Below are 14,448 nucleotides of genomic sequence, written 5' to 3'. Positions count from 1 at the left end.
CTGGAACCCTCACTCCTCTTCCCCTCCACCAGTATCCCTCCAACAATATCTGCCATTAGGAAAAGGTACTTATCAGCTCTTCACACTTTAGTAAGAATTTAAATCCCTATGTTTATGTTCTCAAGGGTTAATTGTACTGAAGGCTGATGTCTTACTGTGGGAGGGAAGGATTTGGCCCTATTGTTCCCAATTGGAGGTGGCCTCCAAATCAGTCTGTGTGCAAGTCAACCTTCAATTTGGACCATCATGAATATGCCTCAGGCTGCCTGAAATCCCCATCAAAGGGTTCCCTTCTTAAAGCTTTGCCAGTACCCCAAAATATATAGCTACACAGAGGGCGCCGAAAAAAATAAAGAACTTCAAAAGTCTTCGGTAATCCCTCCTCCTCAGGGACGCCAGACAAGGGCATAGTCTTCACTTCTTGGGCACGTACCAAGCACACACTCTGTGTTAAGCATTTCACTCTGGATTTATTGCCCATGAATGGATCATATGTCTTTCTTCAAATGCTTGTTTCCACACTGGGCTACCTCTCAGAGTAATGGATACCATGTGTTTACTAACCATCATAGAAATAAGCTATTTGATTTTACTTACCCCAAAAGAAACTAAACCTCATGGAATTCCACAAATTCTGCAATATTTTTTCCAGGCTTTGGTAAATAGGCATTCCACAGATACTATGTATATTCTCTATGCCAGGTTTTATGCTCCATGGTGTGAATCCAGAAATTAATAAGACCCAGTTCTTATTATATATTATCTAGTAAGTCCAGTTCTTAAATATAACAAAAAATGACAGATTTTTAAATGATAATAAAATCACCTAATATTAATACTATGTGTCAGATACCATACTAAGTTCTACACGTGTATCATCTGTAAGTGCCAATACAGGGAAGCAGTTAAGAACGTCACTGTGGAGCCAGAATGCCTGGTTTCAGCTACCTTCTACGTGCAAGCTCTGAGACCTTAGAAAAACCCCACTTCTGTGTGCCTCAGTGTCTTCAGCTGTAAAATGGGGATAATTATAATAGTACCTCCCTTTTTTAAATTAAACTTTATTTCCTTTTTGGTTGCACCACGCAGCATGCGGGATTGTAGTTTCCCGACCAGGGATGGAACTCGTGCCCCTGCAGCAGAAGCGCGGAGTCTTCACCACTGGACACCAGGGGAGTCCCAGTAGTACTTCCCTTAAAGCACTGTGTTGAGGATTCACGAGTTAGAACAAGGCCAGGACCTTGGAGCAGGACCTGGCTTCTAGTGAGCACCACGGAAGACGCTTCTATCACCATTGCTATTGTTTACCCTCTCCTTTCATCTTCACAACCCAGTGAGAGGGAAACTGTCATTACTCCGTTAGCAATCAGGCCTGAAGATATTTACTGGCTTGCTCAAGGTCACACAGCTGGTGTCCAAAGGTGGGATTCAACACCAGGGGGCAAACTCTAAGCTGGGCCAGGGAGAGAAGCAGCCAGGCAAAGGCTCAGTTTAGATGCACTGCCCACTGCACTGTCTAACAGAGCAATGCATGAAGCATTCACGAAGCTCTGCAGAGGAGGAAGCAATAAGCCCTGCAGGGGTAGTCAGGGAGGGCTTTTGGAGGAGGTGACATTGAGCCCTCTGCCATTAGAACCCCAAGGGCTTCAGTACACTGAGAAGCATGGAAACTTCTCCGGGAGAAAGGACATGGTCTCTGCCAGCCCTTAGAGGACCACCTTCCAGGGTATCTCACGGCTCCTTTGACCTCTGCCCAGTCCCCTCCTCTCCTCTATCTGTCTGACACCAGCTCGTGCTTTCACCCCTCTCAACTCAGAGGGTGGACTGGAACTATGGGGTCAAGTTCTGAGTTCACAGGCTGGCAGATAAATAGAGCAGAGAGGAGACAAGATGGACCAGGCTGCCGCCAACCGCACACTGGGTCCGGAAGAGGTAAGTGAGCAAGCAGCTGGGCCCCATTTATGCTGAAAACTCAGACTCTCCAGGTCGGAAGGAAAGTTCCAGGTCTCCTACTCAGTGCTTCTCAAACTTAGCGGGCATGGCATTATCCAGACAGCCTGTTAGAACAGACTCCTGGTGCCTCCCTGGGGTCCGGGGAGAAGCCTGAGAATCTGTATTTCTCATGATCATCTGGTGATGCTAAGCCTGCCGGTCCCGACCACACTGAGTAGCCCTGGCGTGGTGGTCCCTGGCTCAGGACAGAGCAGTCTCCACTCCTCCCTGGTGGAGGTCTGCTGAGAGGCAGCAGAGGCTGGGGCTGGGGGAGGCAGAGAGAGAGCTGACTGGCTGCTGGGGCCTCGGGTGCTAAGGCCCCTCGCTCTAAAATGAGGAGTGGGGCGGATGATCTCAGGGGTGATCTCTAGATCCAGTGCTTAGACGCTTATGGAAAATGTTGGAAGAGCTTCTGAAAGAAAAAAGGGCAAGGAGCAAACTCAATGGTTATTTCTGTCAGTGGAGCCCCTGTTGGGGGGCCAACAGTTCCTTGGGCCCCTGTATCTAGGATGGGCAGTGCTGTGGTTACCTCCTGGAATTCCTTGACTGACAGAGTGGAAATACGCCCAGGGAGACAGCCCTGGGGGACAGACCACATCTTTGGCCCCAGTTCTTACCCCCGCCTTGTAGTCACACATTTTACACTGGACTTTGCAGTTCCTGCCACTAAAGGATGGAGTATGTTTCCCCACTCCTGACTTCCAGTCGGGCCGGGCCAGTGCAGTAAGGCAGTGGTGACAGGGACAGATCCAAGCCTCAACTTTCAACGGCCTGGCTTGTTTCCCTTGTTCTTTCCTGATTCTGCCCATAGGAGAACGTGCTCATCCAGAAGAAGTGACACATGAAGTAGGGCCAGGCCACCCTGGCCAAGTCCAGACAAGAGTGGTCAACCACCAAGTGACCCCCAAGACACGTGAAAGAGCCCAGCCAAGGTCAGTGCAGCTGCCCTGTTGAGCCAGCCTTCCCCGCAGCCAACCTGCGGCCCCAGAGCTATGTCATGCTTCCCGTGGAGCGCTACTGAGATGCTCTGGTTGTTTTTTCTGCCCTTCTTGGGTACAGTTACTTTTCAGAAGGATAAACGCCTCAGGGTATGGGCAGGGCTCACAGCAAAGGAGCAGACCTTGCTGGTGAGGACACAGCTCACTGGGAAGGAGCGCACACGTGCAGAAAGCAGAGGCTTACTCTTGAACCCCTGGCGTCCCAGACGCAGCGTCGCCTGGCGGCTGTCTTGCTCAGACGTCACCCCAGGACACGCAGCTTTAGCCTGAGCTTCCGAAGGGTCCCTCCAGTCTCTGACATGGCAAAGCAGGACATCAGGAGAGCTCAGCAACCCACAGATGATGGAACCTACAGAGTCGTGAGAGGGGAGAGAGGTCAGTGTGATGGGGACCAAGCAGAGCCCCTTTAGAGACACGCGTCTGTGCCCTGAGAGGCTTGTAGGCTGCGGGCAGGCAACAACTCCTTGGGAGTGGACACCGGAACTCAGGAGCCTGGTTTTAATTTGGGTTATCCTTCCCCAATCATCCTGCAGTTGTCTTACTGGAAAATTCCTGAGAGGAGGGACACCACCTCCTCCTCCATGAGAGCCCTTCTTCATGGGGACAGCAGCAATGACACCTCTGATACCACCAGGGGTCTTACTGCCAGAATCCTCTGTCTCCATTTTCCATCTTTTTGAGGCTTCAAGGAAATAAACAGCTCTCTCTCTCTGTCTCTCTCTCTGTCTCTCATTCTCGTAGACACACACACACACACACACACACACACACACACCAGGAGATCAATCTTGAAGGAGCTCAGGAAGCAGTATTTAGATTCAAAGTAAGGAACTATTAAAAGCCAAGCGCTGTACACCCATGGCACAAGCTTCCCTGTTAGGAAATGAGCTCCTTGTCTCTGGATGTAACCAAGCCAAGGCTGTGTGCCCACATCCCCGGGATGCATAGAGAGAAATCCATTACTAGATTTGGTAATTGGAAGGCATTGGACTATTTTGTCTTGAATATATCTTCTAACTCTGAATTTTTAAAAAGCTACCCTAATGTTATGAATTTATTCAGCAGCAGAAAATCCTACCCCCAAGCTAACTGAATTTGATAGTGATTTTAGTTAGGTAAATACAAGTAACTCAAATGTTTTGGATGCCTGTGATGTGCCAGCCACTATGATAAGTGCTTTAAGTATATTAATCTCCTTAATTCTTATTGACATTATTATCTCCATCTCACAGATGAGGAAACTGAGCTTCATATAAGTACATTGCCCGAATTTATTGAGATCTAGAAATTAAATACTTTATGTATTATTTGGATACATAACCATGTTAGCTAGTATAGTTGTTCAGATTCTCCTGGGGAAAAAAAAGAAAAGAAAAGAAAAAGGAAGTATATCACCCCGCAGCTCCTATTCCCTTCTTTATCCTAATTTATGTCCAAATCCAGATAAGTTTCAAACTTCTTGCACCAAAATTTCCCTAATGTAGATGACTCACGGATGTCTGGCTTATGAATTTGACATTTTGTTCTCTCCTGTCCCACTTTTAACCTGAGTAGTTAAAACTAATCGTCATCATTATCATCAGCAGCATCTCTGCGGTAAAAAGTTACCTGAGAGACCCACTAACTCGGTGGTTCTCAAACCAGGGTGTTTAGACCGATTATATCAAAATCACAGAGAGAGTTTTGAAAGTGCTTGTTCCTGGGCACCAACTACAGAGGTTCCGACTTGACAGGTCGCAAGGGTGGCATTTGGGAATTAGTCCTGTGAACAGCACCACAGGTGATCCTAGCGCACAGCCGGGTCCCAGAATCCCTGAGCTGGTGAGGCCACTTCACTTCACAGATGGGGCTGTTTGAGTGACTGCACAGAACTAGAGGAAGGACCAGAGGGCAGTGAGTGCCTCGCCCGGCCTGGCCGGACCCAGAGCCAGAGCCGAGCATAGGGCAGCAGGGGTGCATAAGCGCCTGCCGAGAGCCCAGAGGAAGCCTGAGCCCTGCGGCTGCCCCTCTCCGAAGCCAAAGAAAGAATCATGGACTTAAACAAGAGGTGGGGCACGTTTTTCCTCCGGCTCTCAGACCTGGGAAGAGAAACGCAGGCAGCTTTCTTCTTTAACTAATGCTCAAGTGTCGATGAGAACTCCGGGTGTCTGAGAGGTGGGCGCCAGCTGGAGATTTGAAATCACTTTGCTGATCACATGAGCCAGCTTCAATTACGCTCCCGGGAGCCTCAGGCCACACAAGTGCCACTGAACCCCATTTCCAAGTTGCCTCAACTCCTTGTGTTACAAGTAGGCTCATGAAATGTTAGGTCCAGAAGCCTCATGAATTTTCACTAATAATTATCAGTGGAAACAAAGCCATTTCAGGGTTGGAGGTTGGAGGGGCTGGAGTCCTGCAGGGCAGGAGGGGACGGGCAGGAGGGAGACTCTACCAGAAATTAAATGCCCTTCCAGACTGCAGTAAAAGCATGTAGCGGGATTCTGTTCCTGGTCATCAGCAGATCCAGCCAAAGTTTCACAAGTTAAAATTCCAGGACTGCCCATCAGACGAGACTGGGAAAAACATCTGCCTGATGTTTGATGTGTGTCTCAAAAAAAAGCTTAACTTGCAGCATTGCGAGGTGGTTGCTCAGATCAACATAATTCACGGATCACGGGTTACACTGGGAGGGAAAGACAGGCAAGCTGCTAGCCAGAAGTGTCATGGAAAAAAGGATTGTGTGGGCTCACTGCTCCCCAGAACAAAGTAATTACTCCATAGATGATCCTAAGGAAAATGAAGTCAACCTTTCCAATTTGAAAAATCCTGTGGTCTGGTGAGTAATCGAACATCTGGGGAAATTGTGGTATCCTCAGAAAAGACATTAAGATTAAAGAAGGCAGAAAGCACCCTGGATTTGAATTGCAGTGTTTCTAAATATAGGCACACATAAAGAAGACATATACAGACACACCTCAGAGCAGTCGCAGGTCTGGTTCCAGGCCACCACAATAAAGCAAATGTTGCAAGAAAGTGAGTCACGTGGAATTTTTGGTTTCCCAGTACCTATAAAAGTTATGTTCACACTATACTGTAGTCTACTAAGGGTGCAATAGCATTACGTCTAAAAAAACAAAGTACATACCTTACTTTAAAAGTGCCTTGTTGCTAAAATATGCTAACCAGCATCAGAGCCTTCAGCGAGTCGTAATCTTTTTTACAACAGTAACGTCAAAGATCACTGATCACAGATCACCATGACAAATGTAATAATAATGAAAGAGTTTGACAAATTTTGACAATTACCAAAATGTGACACAGAGACACAAAGCGAGCAAATGCTACTGGAAAAATGGTGCGATAGACTGGCTCGGCGCAGGGTTGCCACGAACCTTCAATTTGTAAAAAAAACGCAGCATCTACGAAGCTCGATAAAGTACAATAAAATGAGGTGTGCCTGTGTGCATGTGTCTGTGTATATGTGTGTGTACAGTGTCTATTTTTTTGCTTATCTAAACACTGACGTGAATGTGCATCACATAACCACAAAGCATTAAACCTAGAAGGAATTTTAGGATTCGGCTTAGTTCAATCCATATTCCTGCCTGGGCTCCTTTGACCTCCAACAAAACATTCTCACTGTAGCCTCTGCTGACCACTGCGAGCTGACCTCAGCATTTTTCAGGAGTCACCTTGTCTGAACACCCAGCAGCATTCAAAACTGTTGACAGCTTCCTTCATCTTTCAACCGTCTCCAGTCTGGTTTCTATGACCTGCTGCTCTCCTGGGTCTCCTCCTCTCTGTCTGCTACGCAGATTCTTCGTCAGTTATGTAGATATTCCCCAGGGATCAGTCCCGCCCTCCTCCATCTTCTCATCCAGCACCCGCTTCCCAGGAAATCCATCCGCACCCACACCTCTGCTACTACCTCAACGCCGGCTGTTCACACATTTCCATCTCCCACCCAGACTCCCTCTCTGAGCTCTGCATCTTTGTATCCAAAAGCTCAGTCCACATTTTGTGAATGTCTTAAAGCCACTTCATACTTAGCATATCCCCACCCCATATGGACCTTCCCAAATCTCCCTTTCCCATCACCAGATCTGACCTCCGATATCTTCCATCACTCACCATACAACTGTCCCACCAGGTGACCAAGCTAGACAGCCAACAGTATCTACCTCTGAGTCTGGAGGGAATGATGTACAGTTGCTGGAATTGATCATAGCCTTGGGTCTGTAGACCGATAAGTCCAGTGTCATAGATGATGTTCTCCAGAATATGCGGTCTCCCCGACTGAGCTCAGCTCCCAGGAATACCCACTCTGACCAGACTCTCTCTCCTCTCTTACCATCTAAACATTACCCATCCCGCAAAGCCTGGATCAAGTCTCTCCTCTTCCAGAAGGCTCTCCCTGACCACCAAGCCCCCCTGACATCTCCCTCCTCTACACTCAAGCCTCCTACGGCCTCAGACACTTGTGTCGCCTTGTGTATCGAGCCTGGTGCACAGTGGAGCTCCATACGTGCCTGGATGACAGCACAGATGAGGGAGTGAAGGTTATGGTCCTTCGTGGTACCTTCGCCTCCCCGACCACATTCTAAGCTCCTTTTATAGATTCCCAATACCTGGAACACTGGATTTCCCAGCTGCGGTGATCACTTAAGGCCTACAGCTGACAGGAAGTGAGGGTCATAAAAGGATACATAAGACTACTTCACATATCTTTAATCTTCAGAATTCTCCAGAAGCTGAAGCTGCCAATCATGCAGCTGGTTACAGGTAAGTCCCTCTGTCACTAAATTAATAGCATACCAGGAGCCAAGCTCAAGTCCAGCATTTTGCACCCAGTATCTTTATAACGAATAGTTAAATAGGAATTATCATTATCTCTCTTTCATGGATAAGGGACCTACAACTTAGTTTAAGCAGTTTGTTCAAGAAAAGTGAGATAGTTACAGAGTGATGACTAGAACCCAGGTCCGTCTGACCTAAGCCCCTTCTCAACAACCATGAGGCTACGTAGCCAAGGACACGGATTTATTTTTGTAAACAGAAGTCTATTCCCACTGTTGAGAGACAACTGAAAATTCCAGCCCTATGGGTCACAGGACCTGGTATACAGTAGGCACTCAATAAATAATCACTGAATGAACGATCATGGGTGATGGGAATGAACTAACATTTTTCAACCAAATGTGGTGGGTCCAGGCTTCAGAGGCGGCAGTGAGATGCTGTTGGAGATACACCTGGGCTCAAATCTCAGCTCCATCACTCGTGACTGTGTCATGAGCAGGGTGATTAGGAGCAGCTAGTTGAATTCTCTGAGCCTCAGTTTCTTGTTTTGTGAAAATGGAGATCAAAATACCTCCTCTGAAGGCAGCACTAAGGAAAAAGGTGGTATTCAAACGCAAAGTGGCCAACATAGTATGTGACCTGTTGGAAGGGTCGTGATAATCCCTAATTTGGTGAATATCACTTTCTAAGTGAGTGTGGCCGCTTCCCCAGGCATTCTCCATGTTGTAGATCCTGTCTTCTGCAATCCCGCGCCTTCCCCAAACTTTGTAGACCCCAGGTCGTGGAAGAGGGAAGCCCCAGCCCTCATTGTCATATTACCTCCTTGGACCTGCGTGAGGATGAAGCCATCGCAACAGGAATCACGGTCACAGGCAAGAAGACAGAAGAGATGGACTTCGGTCAGACTGGCTCCTGATGCTGAGAAGGCGATGGGGCTGTACATTCCGGAGAGCACACTTTGGAATCCAGTCTGTTCAAAGCTTTTCTGACCTGTCGTGGTGAATTCTTGGCCTGGGGAAAAGGTAGACAAAAAATTTTTTTTAAGATCTCAAAACAATGCAGAGTTGAGCAGAGCGTGCTGGTCACATGACAGTGGGCCCTCTGACCACACCAGGTACAGGGTGCGGTCCACTGAGATGCTCTCTGTGCCACGAAAATCCTGGGCCTCCTGTGTGTGCAGAGCAATGGAGCCCACAAAAGCCATGGCCCCAAACCAGCAGACCTAGACAAACACCCACCACACCTTTGAGGGTCTGAAGGGGAGGTGTGGAGAACTGGCATTTATTATGGTTTTTATTATTACCAGCAAATATTTATTGAGCTCTAACTATACACACAGACACCAGGCCACGTGCTTTACCGAGATGACCTCATTTAATGTTCACTGCCCTTGAGTTCAGTTCGGACTGCTCTGCTGTCACGTGTGTTTCTGTAAGGCAGCTCGGCCGCTGCAATGCTGAGGTTGCACTGGTTGATCTGCAGTGTTCCCAGCTTGTCGCTGCCTTGTGTCATCAAACTACAGGTGAATGCAGCACATACACATGCAGCTGAAGGCAGCAAGCTGCAGAAACACGGGACTACACGATGCCCATCAGCCCACGGATTTCCTCTTACCTCAGACTGGCCAGCGGCTCTGTCTTCAAAGTGAGGACTGCCATTTTCCCCTCTCTTGGTGCATCTTTGTGCCTCAGCATCTTTAGGCCTTCCCCTCCCCCATCAAGCTACGCTGCCCTTCACATTTACTGTAGCATTTCTTTGTGATGGATTCAATATGTCTCTTTTTAAAGTTTTGCTAGCATTTTAAATAGGATTGTTATTGTTTTTGTCAGTCCTCTGGCTAGAAGTGGCATGGTTTGGGTTTTGCCTGTCCCTAAGTCTCGTTTTCCCATAAAAGCCCAGTTATTTTTAGAGCATCATTTTTGCAAATATGAGGTTTTTTCAGATATATATACTTCACTATAGCCAACATGTCTGTTCTATTATTATATCCATTTTGCACTTGAGGAAAGAGAACCTTAACGAGTGAACAGTCTGGCCTAGGTTCACACAGCTGGTGGTGGCAGAAAGAACACCAGAGCCTGTGCTCTTGGCCACCCTGACCTCCCAGTGGCCTGGCAGGTCACCAGATCTTAACCAACACATGCACCTAAAGGTGGTGGAGACCTTACAGCGTGGGATCAAGACTGAAAGCTTCAGAACCAGGCGGACCTGAGTGCGAATCCCCGCAGCACCCCTGGCAAGTGAGTTCTTGGGTCCTCCGAGCCTCAGCTTTCCCTTCTGTAACCAGCGAGGATGGTATATAATCCTCACAGATGCTGAGCAGATGAAAAGATAGACTGGACGTTAAAAGGCTGAACCATGAGCTTGGCCCTTAGCTGACGCTCAGCAGATACATTACAGGTCTCCAAAAAGCCAGCATCTTCTTCCTCCAAGCCTTCACTCACGCAGCCCCCCTCTGCCTGACTGTCCTCTAACTGTGCCAGGCCAAGCCCCCGCCCACCCTTCGCCAAAGCCCAGCTTGACTTAAAGGGCCCATCTCCCAGCTTTATACGGTTAGAATTCATCTCCCTCCCTTGATCTCTCTTACATTCTGTCTGTGCCTCTACTAAGGCTCTGTCATCCTTCACCCTACAGTTAAGCCACTTGAGACAGCTACTGCTGCCCCACCAGCTGTGATTCCCCGGACACAGTCTCCGCTCTCACAAGCAGGAGTCACAAGCCATGTGTGACTACTCGAAGATCAATTTCAGTTCATCAGAGTTCATGCTGCAATAGCCACATTCCAAGTGCTCAGTGGCTACATGTGGCTACTGGCTGTCATTTTGGACAGCAGAGAGTTATTGAGCATTTCCATCCCTGCGGAAAGTTCTACTGCACAGTGCTGCCCTGGATGGTAGGGCCGCGTCTCAGCTCACTGGACATCCTCCACACAGCCTGCACAGAGGACCACCTGCCCTGAGATCTGGGCATGGTGGGCTCCTTCTCATCCTTAGTTCCGACATTCCCTTCTCTGAAGTTCCTTCCCTGAGCACCCAAAGCAGCCCATGTTCATTTTTCTTTTCCTTTTTAAATTGTCATAAAATATACATAGCAAGTTTATAGTTCAGTGGCGTTAAGAACATTCATGATATTGTGCACCATCACCCCATCCACCTCCAGAACTTTTCATCCTCCTAACTGAAACTCTGTCCCCATCAAATACTAACTCCCCACTCCCCGCTCCCCCAGCCCTGAGTAACTACTGTTCCACTTTCTTCTCCATGAATTTGGCTCTTCTAGGTAGCCCACGTCCATCTTTACCCCAATGTCCTGTTTCATTTTCATCAAAGCACTTATCGCCCTCTTGAAGTGCTTTTATTGCTGGACCAATTCCTCTATCAATCAGGGATTCTGCCTGTTTCAATCACAGCGGCATCCACAGCACCTGCGAAGTGTGTATCCTTCCACGGGCACTCAGTAAACATGTACAGGGCGTGCAGTGCTGGGCTCACCCACACGGTGGTGGAGTCCTAGACAATGGAGCAGGTCTGGGAGATGTTCCCTAGTTGGGGGAGGTCGTGCCTACAGTCCTTGGTCCACCTGGATGCAGTGGGACAAGATGCTTCCTGCTTCTAGGCTTCACCTGTGACATAAGGGCTAGATAATCTCCAAGGAACCTTCAGGCCCTGACTTCCTTTGATACTGAAAAATCACATGGCTCCTCCTCCACAGTCAAGGCCACGGACCTTAAGTGGGTATGGACAGAGGACGGCCCTGGAGGATGCACCAAGCTGTCCCATCTTCCAGGTCACTTAAGTGCAGGCATGTGGAGGGACATGCTGACTACCTACTGGGTGCCATGGACTGTGCAGGAGACTTTCAGAAACTGTGTCCTTTTCTGCTCAGCTGTGCCATTTTATTCCCACTTTACAGAAAGTAAAATAAAGAAGTTGTTCCTGATCAAAGATAGAACTAGCACGTTGGGAGTGGGGGAATCTAAAGCCAGATCCAGTTTACCTCCCTTCTCTTTTCATTACAACAGAACGCAGAATGGCTGGGTCTGTGCATTTTCTGCTTGAAAATATAAAAGGCAAAACAAAACAAAACAAAAAAAGGCAAAAAACATTTCTGCCCTTGATTTAGCTTGGCAGCAAAGAAGCTTCACAATTTCCCTTGCAATTTTCCCCCAAAGTATAAACTTTCAGGAGACAAGGAGGAGAAAAAAATAACAAACACTTAAAAAGAAATACAATTGCCTTTTTAAAAAAATATGATAAAAGGCCAAAGTAGGGTTTTAAAGAACATTTTTGAGAGGGGTTACTTGCTTTATTTTGGTTTTCCTTTTCAGAAAATAATCTCTGTGCTCTGTCATTTTTCAAAATGGGTAGTAAAAATAATTGGAATAAACACTGGGGCAGAAATTCTAAAACCTGGCCAGAGATCAGAGAAAACCCAGCTCTGCTGGACTCCATTCTCCCAGGGGAGCTCTCATTTCAGACAGGATGGAGGTATTAGGCGAAAGAAGGACCAGAGACAAAAGTACACAGACGCTTGTCCCTGCCGTGGGCTGAGCCTGCTACCGAGGTCGGCCGAGGCCCTGGGCCTGGTCCAAGGCATCCTCTCCATCGCCAGCTGCTCGCAGCGCAATCCTGAAGCTGGTGGGAGCAGGCTGCCTGCCCAGAGCTTCAGACCTAAGGAAGTGACATGCCTGCCACCTTCATTGCAACCCCCGCCCCCCACCCAGTCCTCGCTCAGGTCCCCTGGCCTATCTTCCGGTCCACAGCCATTGCTTCGGGTCATCGGGAAACTGTTAGCAAGAGTGACAAGGATCGTAGAAGCCCTCCTCTGGCTCTTTACCACACGCCACACACTGTTTTAAAAGCATTGCACCATTCTGAAAGCATCCTCATTCCCACCCCCCAACAACCTCAGTTCACCTGCGACTCCTATTTGACTAACGGAATCACAGCAGCCTACAATGTCAAGGAACTTGTCCACCGTCACACACAGCTCGTGGTGGCAGAGCTGGGGTCAACCCACCAGGTGGGCTCCAGCCCCCTCACCCTTAACCGCAGGAAGCGAGGCTGGGAGAGCGGTGACTAGAAAGGGCATCATAGCTCACGGGCAGAGCGTAGTCGAGGGCCAGGGCTCAGGACCCTGCACTGCTGTCCCCTCCCTTGGCCCTGATGGATAGGGCAGAGTCGTGCAGGCTGTAGGATTCTTGGGAAAGACCCACTGCTTCGTGACAGCGACCAAAAGTATCTCCCTGACCCCCTCTGTGAGGCCGTGTAGGGGAATCAGATGCACTTAGGTTCAAACCCAGATCCCCAATTTACTAGCAATATGACCTTGTGCAACACTCTTAATCTCTCTGAGCCTCAGTTTTCTCATCTGTAAAACAGGGATTATGATCCCATTTTCACCTTCCTTCAAGAATCTCTGAGGGTGGAATGAAAGCTGCCTGGGGAAGTGAGCTGTAAACTATAAAACACGAGATGGCTTCGCTACTCAAAGTGCAGTCCAGGGACCAGCTGCTTTGGCATCCCTGAGAGGTTATTTGATAGGCAAAATCTTGGCCTTACCCTGACTTACTGACTCGGCATCTGCAGTGTTACCAGCCCCCAGGTAACGTGCATACACACTGCAGCCGGGGAGGTCCTGAGTGCAGGGCAGGGAGAGACAAGAGCTTGGAGGTCTGGCTGCTTATGAGAAGGTCTGACAGCTTCTGGGGAGGGTGGACAGGAAAGGGAGAGGGGAGTGAAGGTCCGTGAGATGGAGGGCCAGGATGGGCAGCTGCAGGGAGCCCAGGGCCTATGGCCCTGCTGGGGACACCCCCATATCACAGGCAGCCACATGAGCTTGCACAGGGCACACGGTGTGGACTCAGCTGGCCTCTGGCCGCAGCCTTTGTGTCTGCTCTGCAACTGAATCGCTCACCTGCAGGATGGGCCTCCCTGTCCCTTGCGCTGGGGGCAGCGTGGCTCCTCTCTAAACGCGTCCTGCAGGAAAGCAGCCCCAGACACTGAACAGGCTAAGCCACTGGAGCCCCGAGCTACCCAGCTCATCAACCTACCCTTTTTCAGATACACAGCTGGAGAATCTCCACCCCTGCTCCTCGCTTTCACCTGGCACATCAGACTTCCAAAGCTGGTGGCCTTCGAGGTCCCCAGTGCATCTTCCTCCTAAACGTGGAAAGATGCTGAATTATCGTCCGGTGACACTTAACAATTAAATTCAACAAACATTTATTAAACTCTAACCAAAGCTAGGCACAGGGCTTACAAAGATAAATAAGAGAAGATTCCTGTTCCTCAGTTTCTCCCCATCTATTGAAGCACACAGACATGTAAGCAGTAAATTCCAGCCCAGAGTGTTAGCTGCAAAGACATGTGTAATAAAAGAGGAGATAATTACCCCTGAAGAAGGAGTGGTTAACTCTATTGAGAAAAGGGAGCTAGAAAATTTTCCCAGAAAAAGTGAATCTGGGTGGGGTTCTGACGTATAAATAAGAGTTTGTCAGGTGGAAACAAGAGAAGAGGGATTGTAAGCAGAAGAAACGGCAGAGATGGAGACCTGGGATCCCGTGGGTGTTTTCATTAACGAGGTCTAGTGGTTCTCAGGGACTGTCAGTTATGAGAGGGGCGTGATGGGAGGAAAGAGAGAGAGAGAGAGGGAGAGAGAGAGAGAGAGAGAGAGAGAGAGA

At 48.6% G+C, this 14,448-nt stretch overlaps 1 protein-coding gene across 1 annotated transcript in view; it reads right to left on the bottom strand.

The window, feature by feature from the left end:
* Positions 1-14,448, bottom strand: part of TG (thyroglobulin) — a 249,251-nt gene that overhangs the window by 166,298 nt on the left and 68,505 nt on the right. Inside the window, exons 25-27 of the mRNA XM_007447997.1 lie at positions 13,819-13,927; positions 8,586-8,777; positions 3,175-3,339 (exon numbers count right to left, since the gene is read on the bottom strand). Of these exons, the coding sequence (XP_007448059.1) occupies positions 3,175-3,339; positions 8,586-8,777; positions 13,819-13,927 (466 nt within the window). The remainder of the gene's footprint in view (positions 1-3,174; positions 3,340-8,585; positions 8,778-13,818; positions 13,928-14,448) is intronic.

Source organism: Lipotes vexillifer, unplaced genomic scaffold (assembly GCF_000442215.2).
Source record: "Lipotes vexillifer unplaced genomic scaffold, Lipotes_vexillifer_v1.1 scaffold796, whole genome shotgun sequence".
NCBI classification, from domain to species: domain Eukaryota; kingdom Metazoa; phylum Chordata; class Mammalia; order Artiodactyla; family Lipotidae; genus Lipotes; species Lipotes vexillifer.
This window is presented reverse-complemented; position numbering and strand designations above follow the sequence as displayed.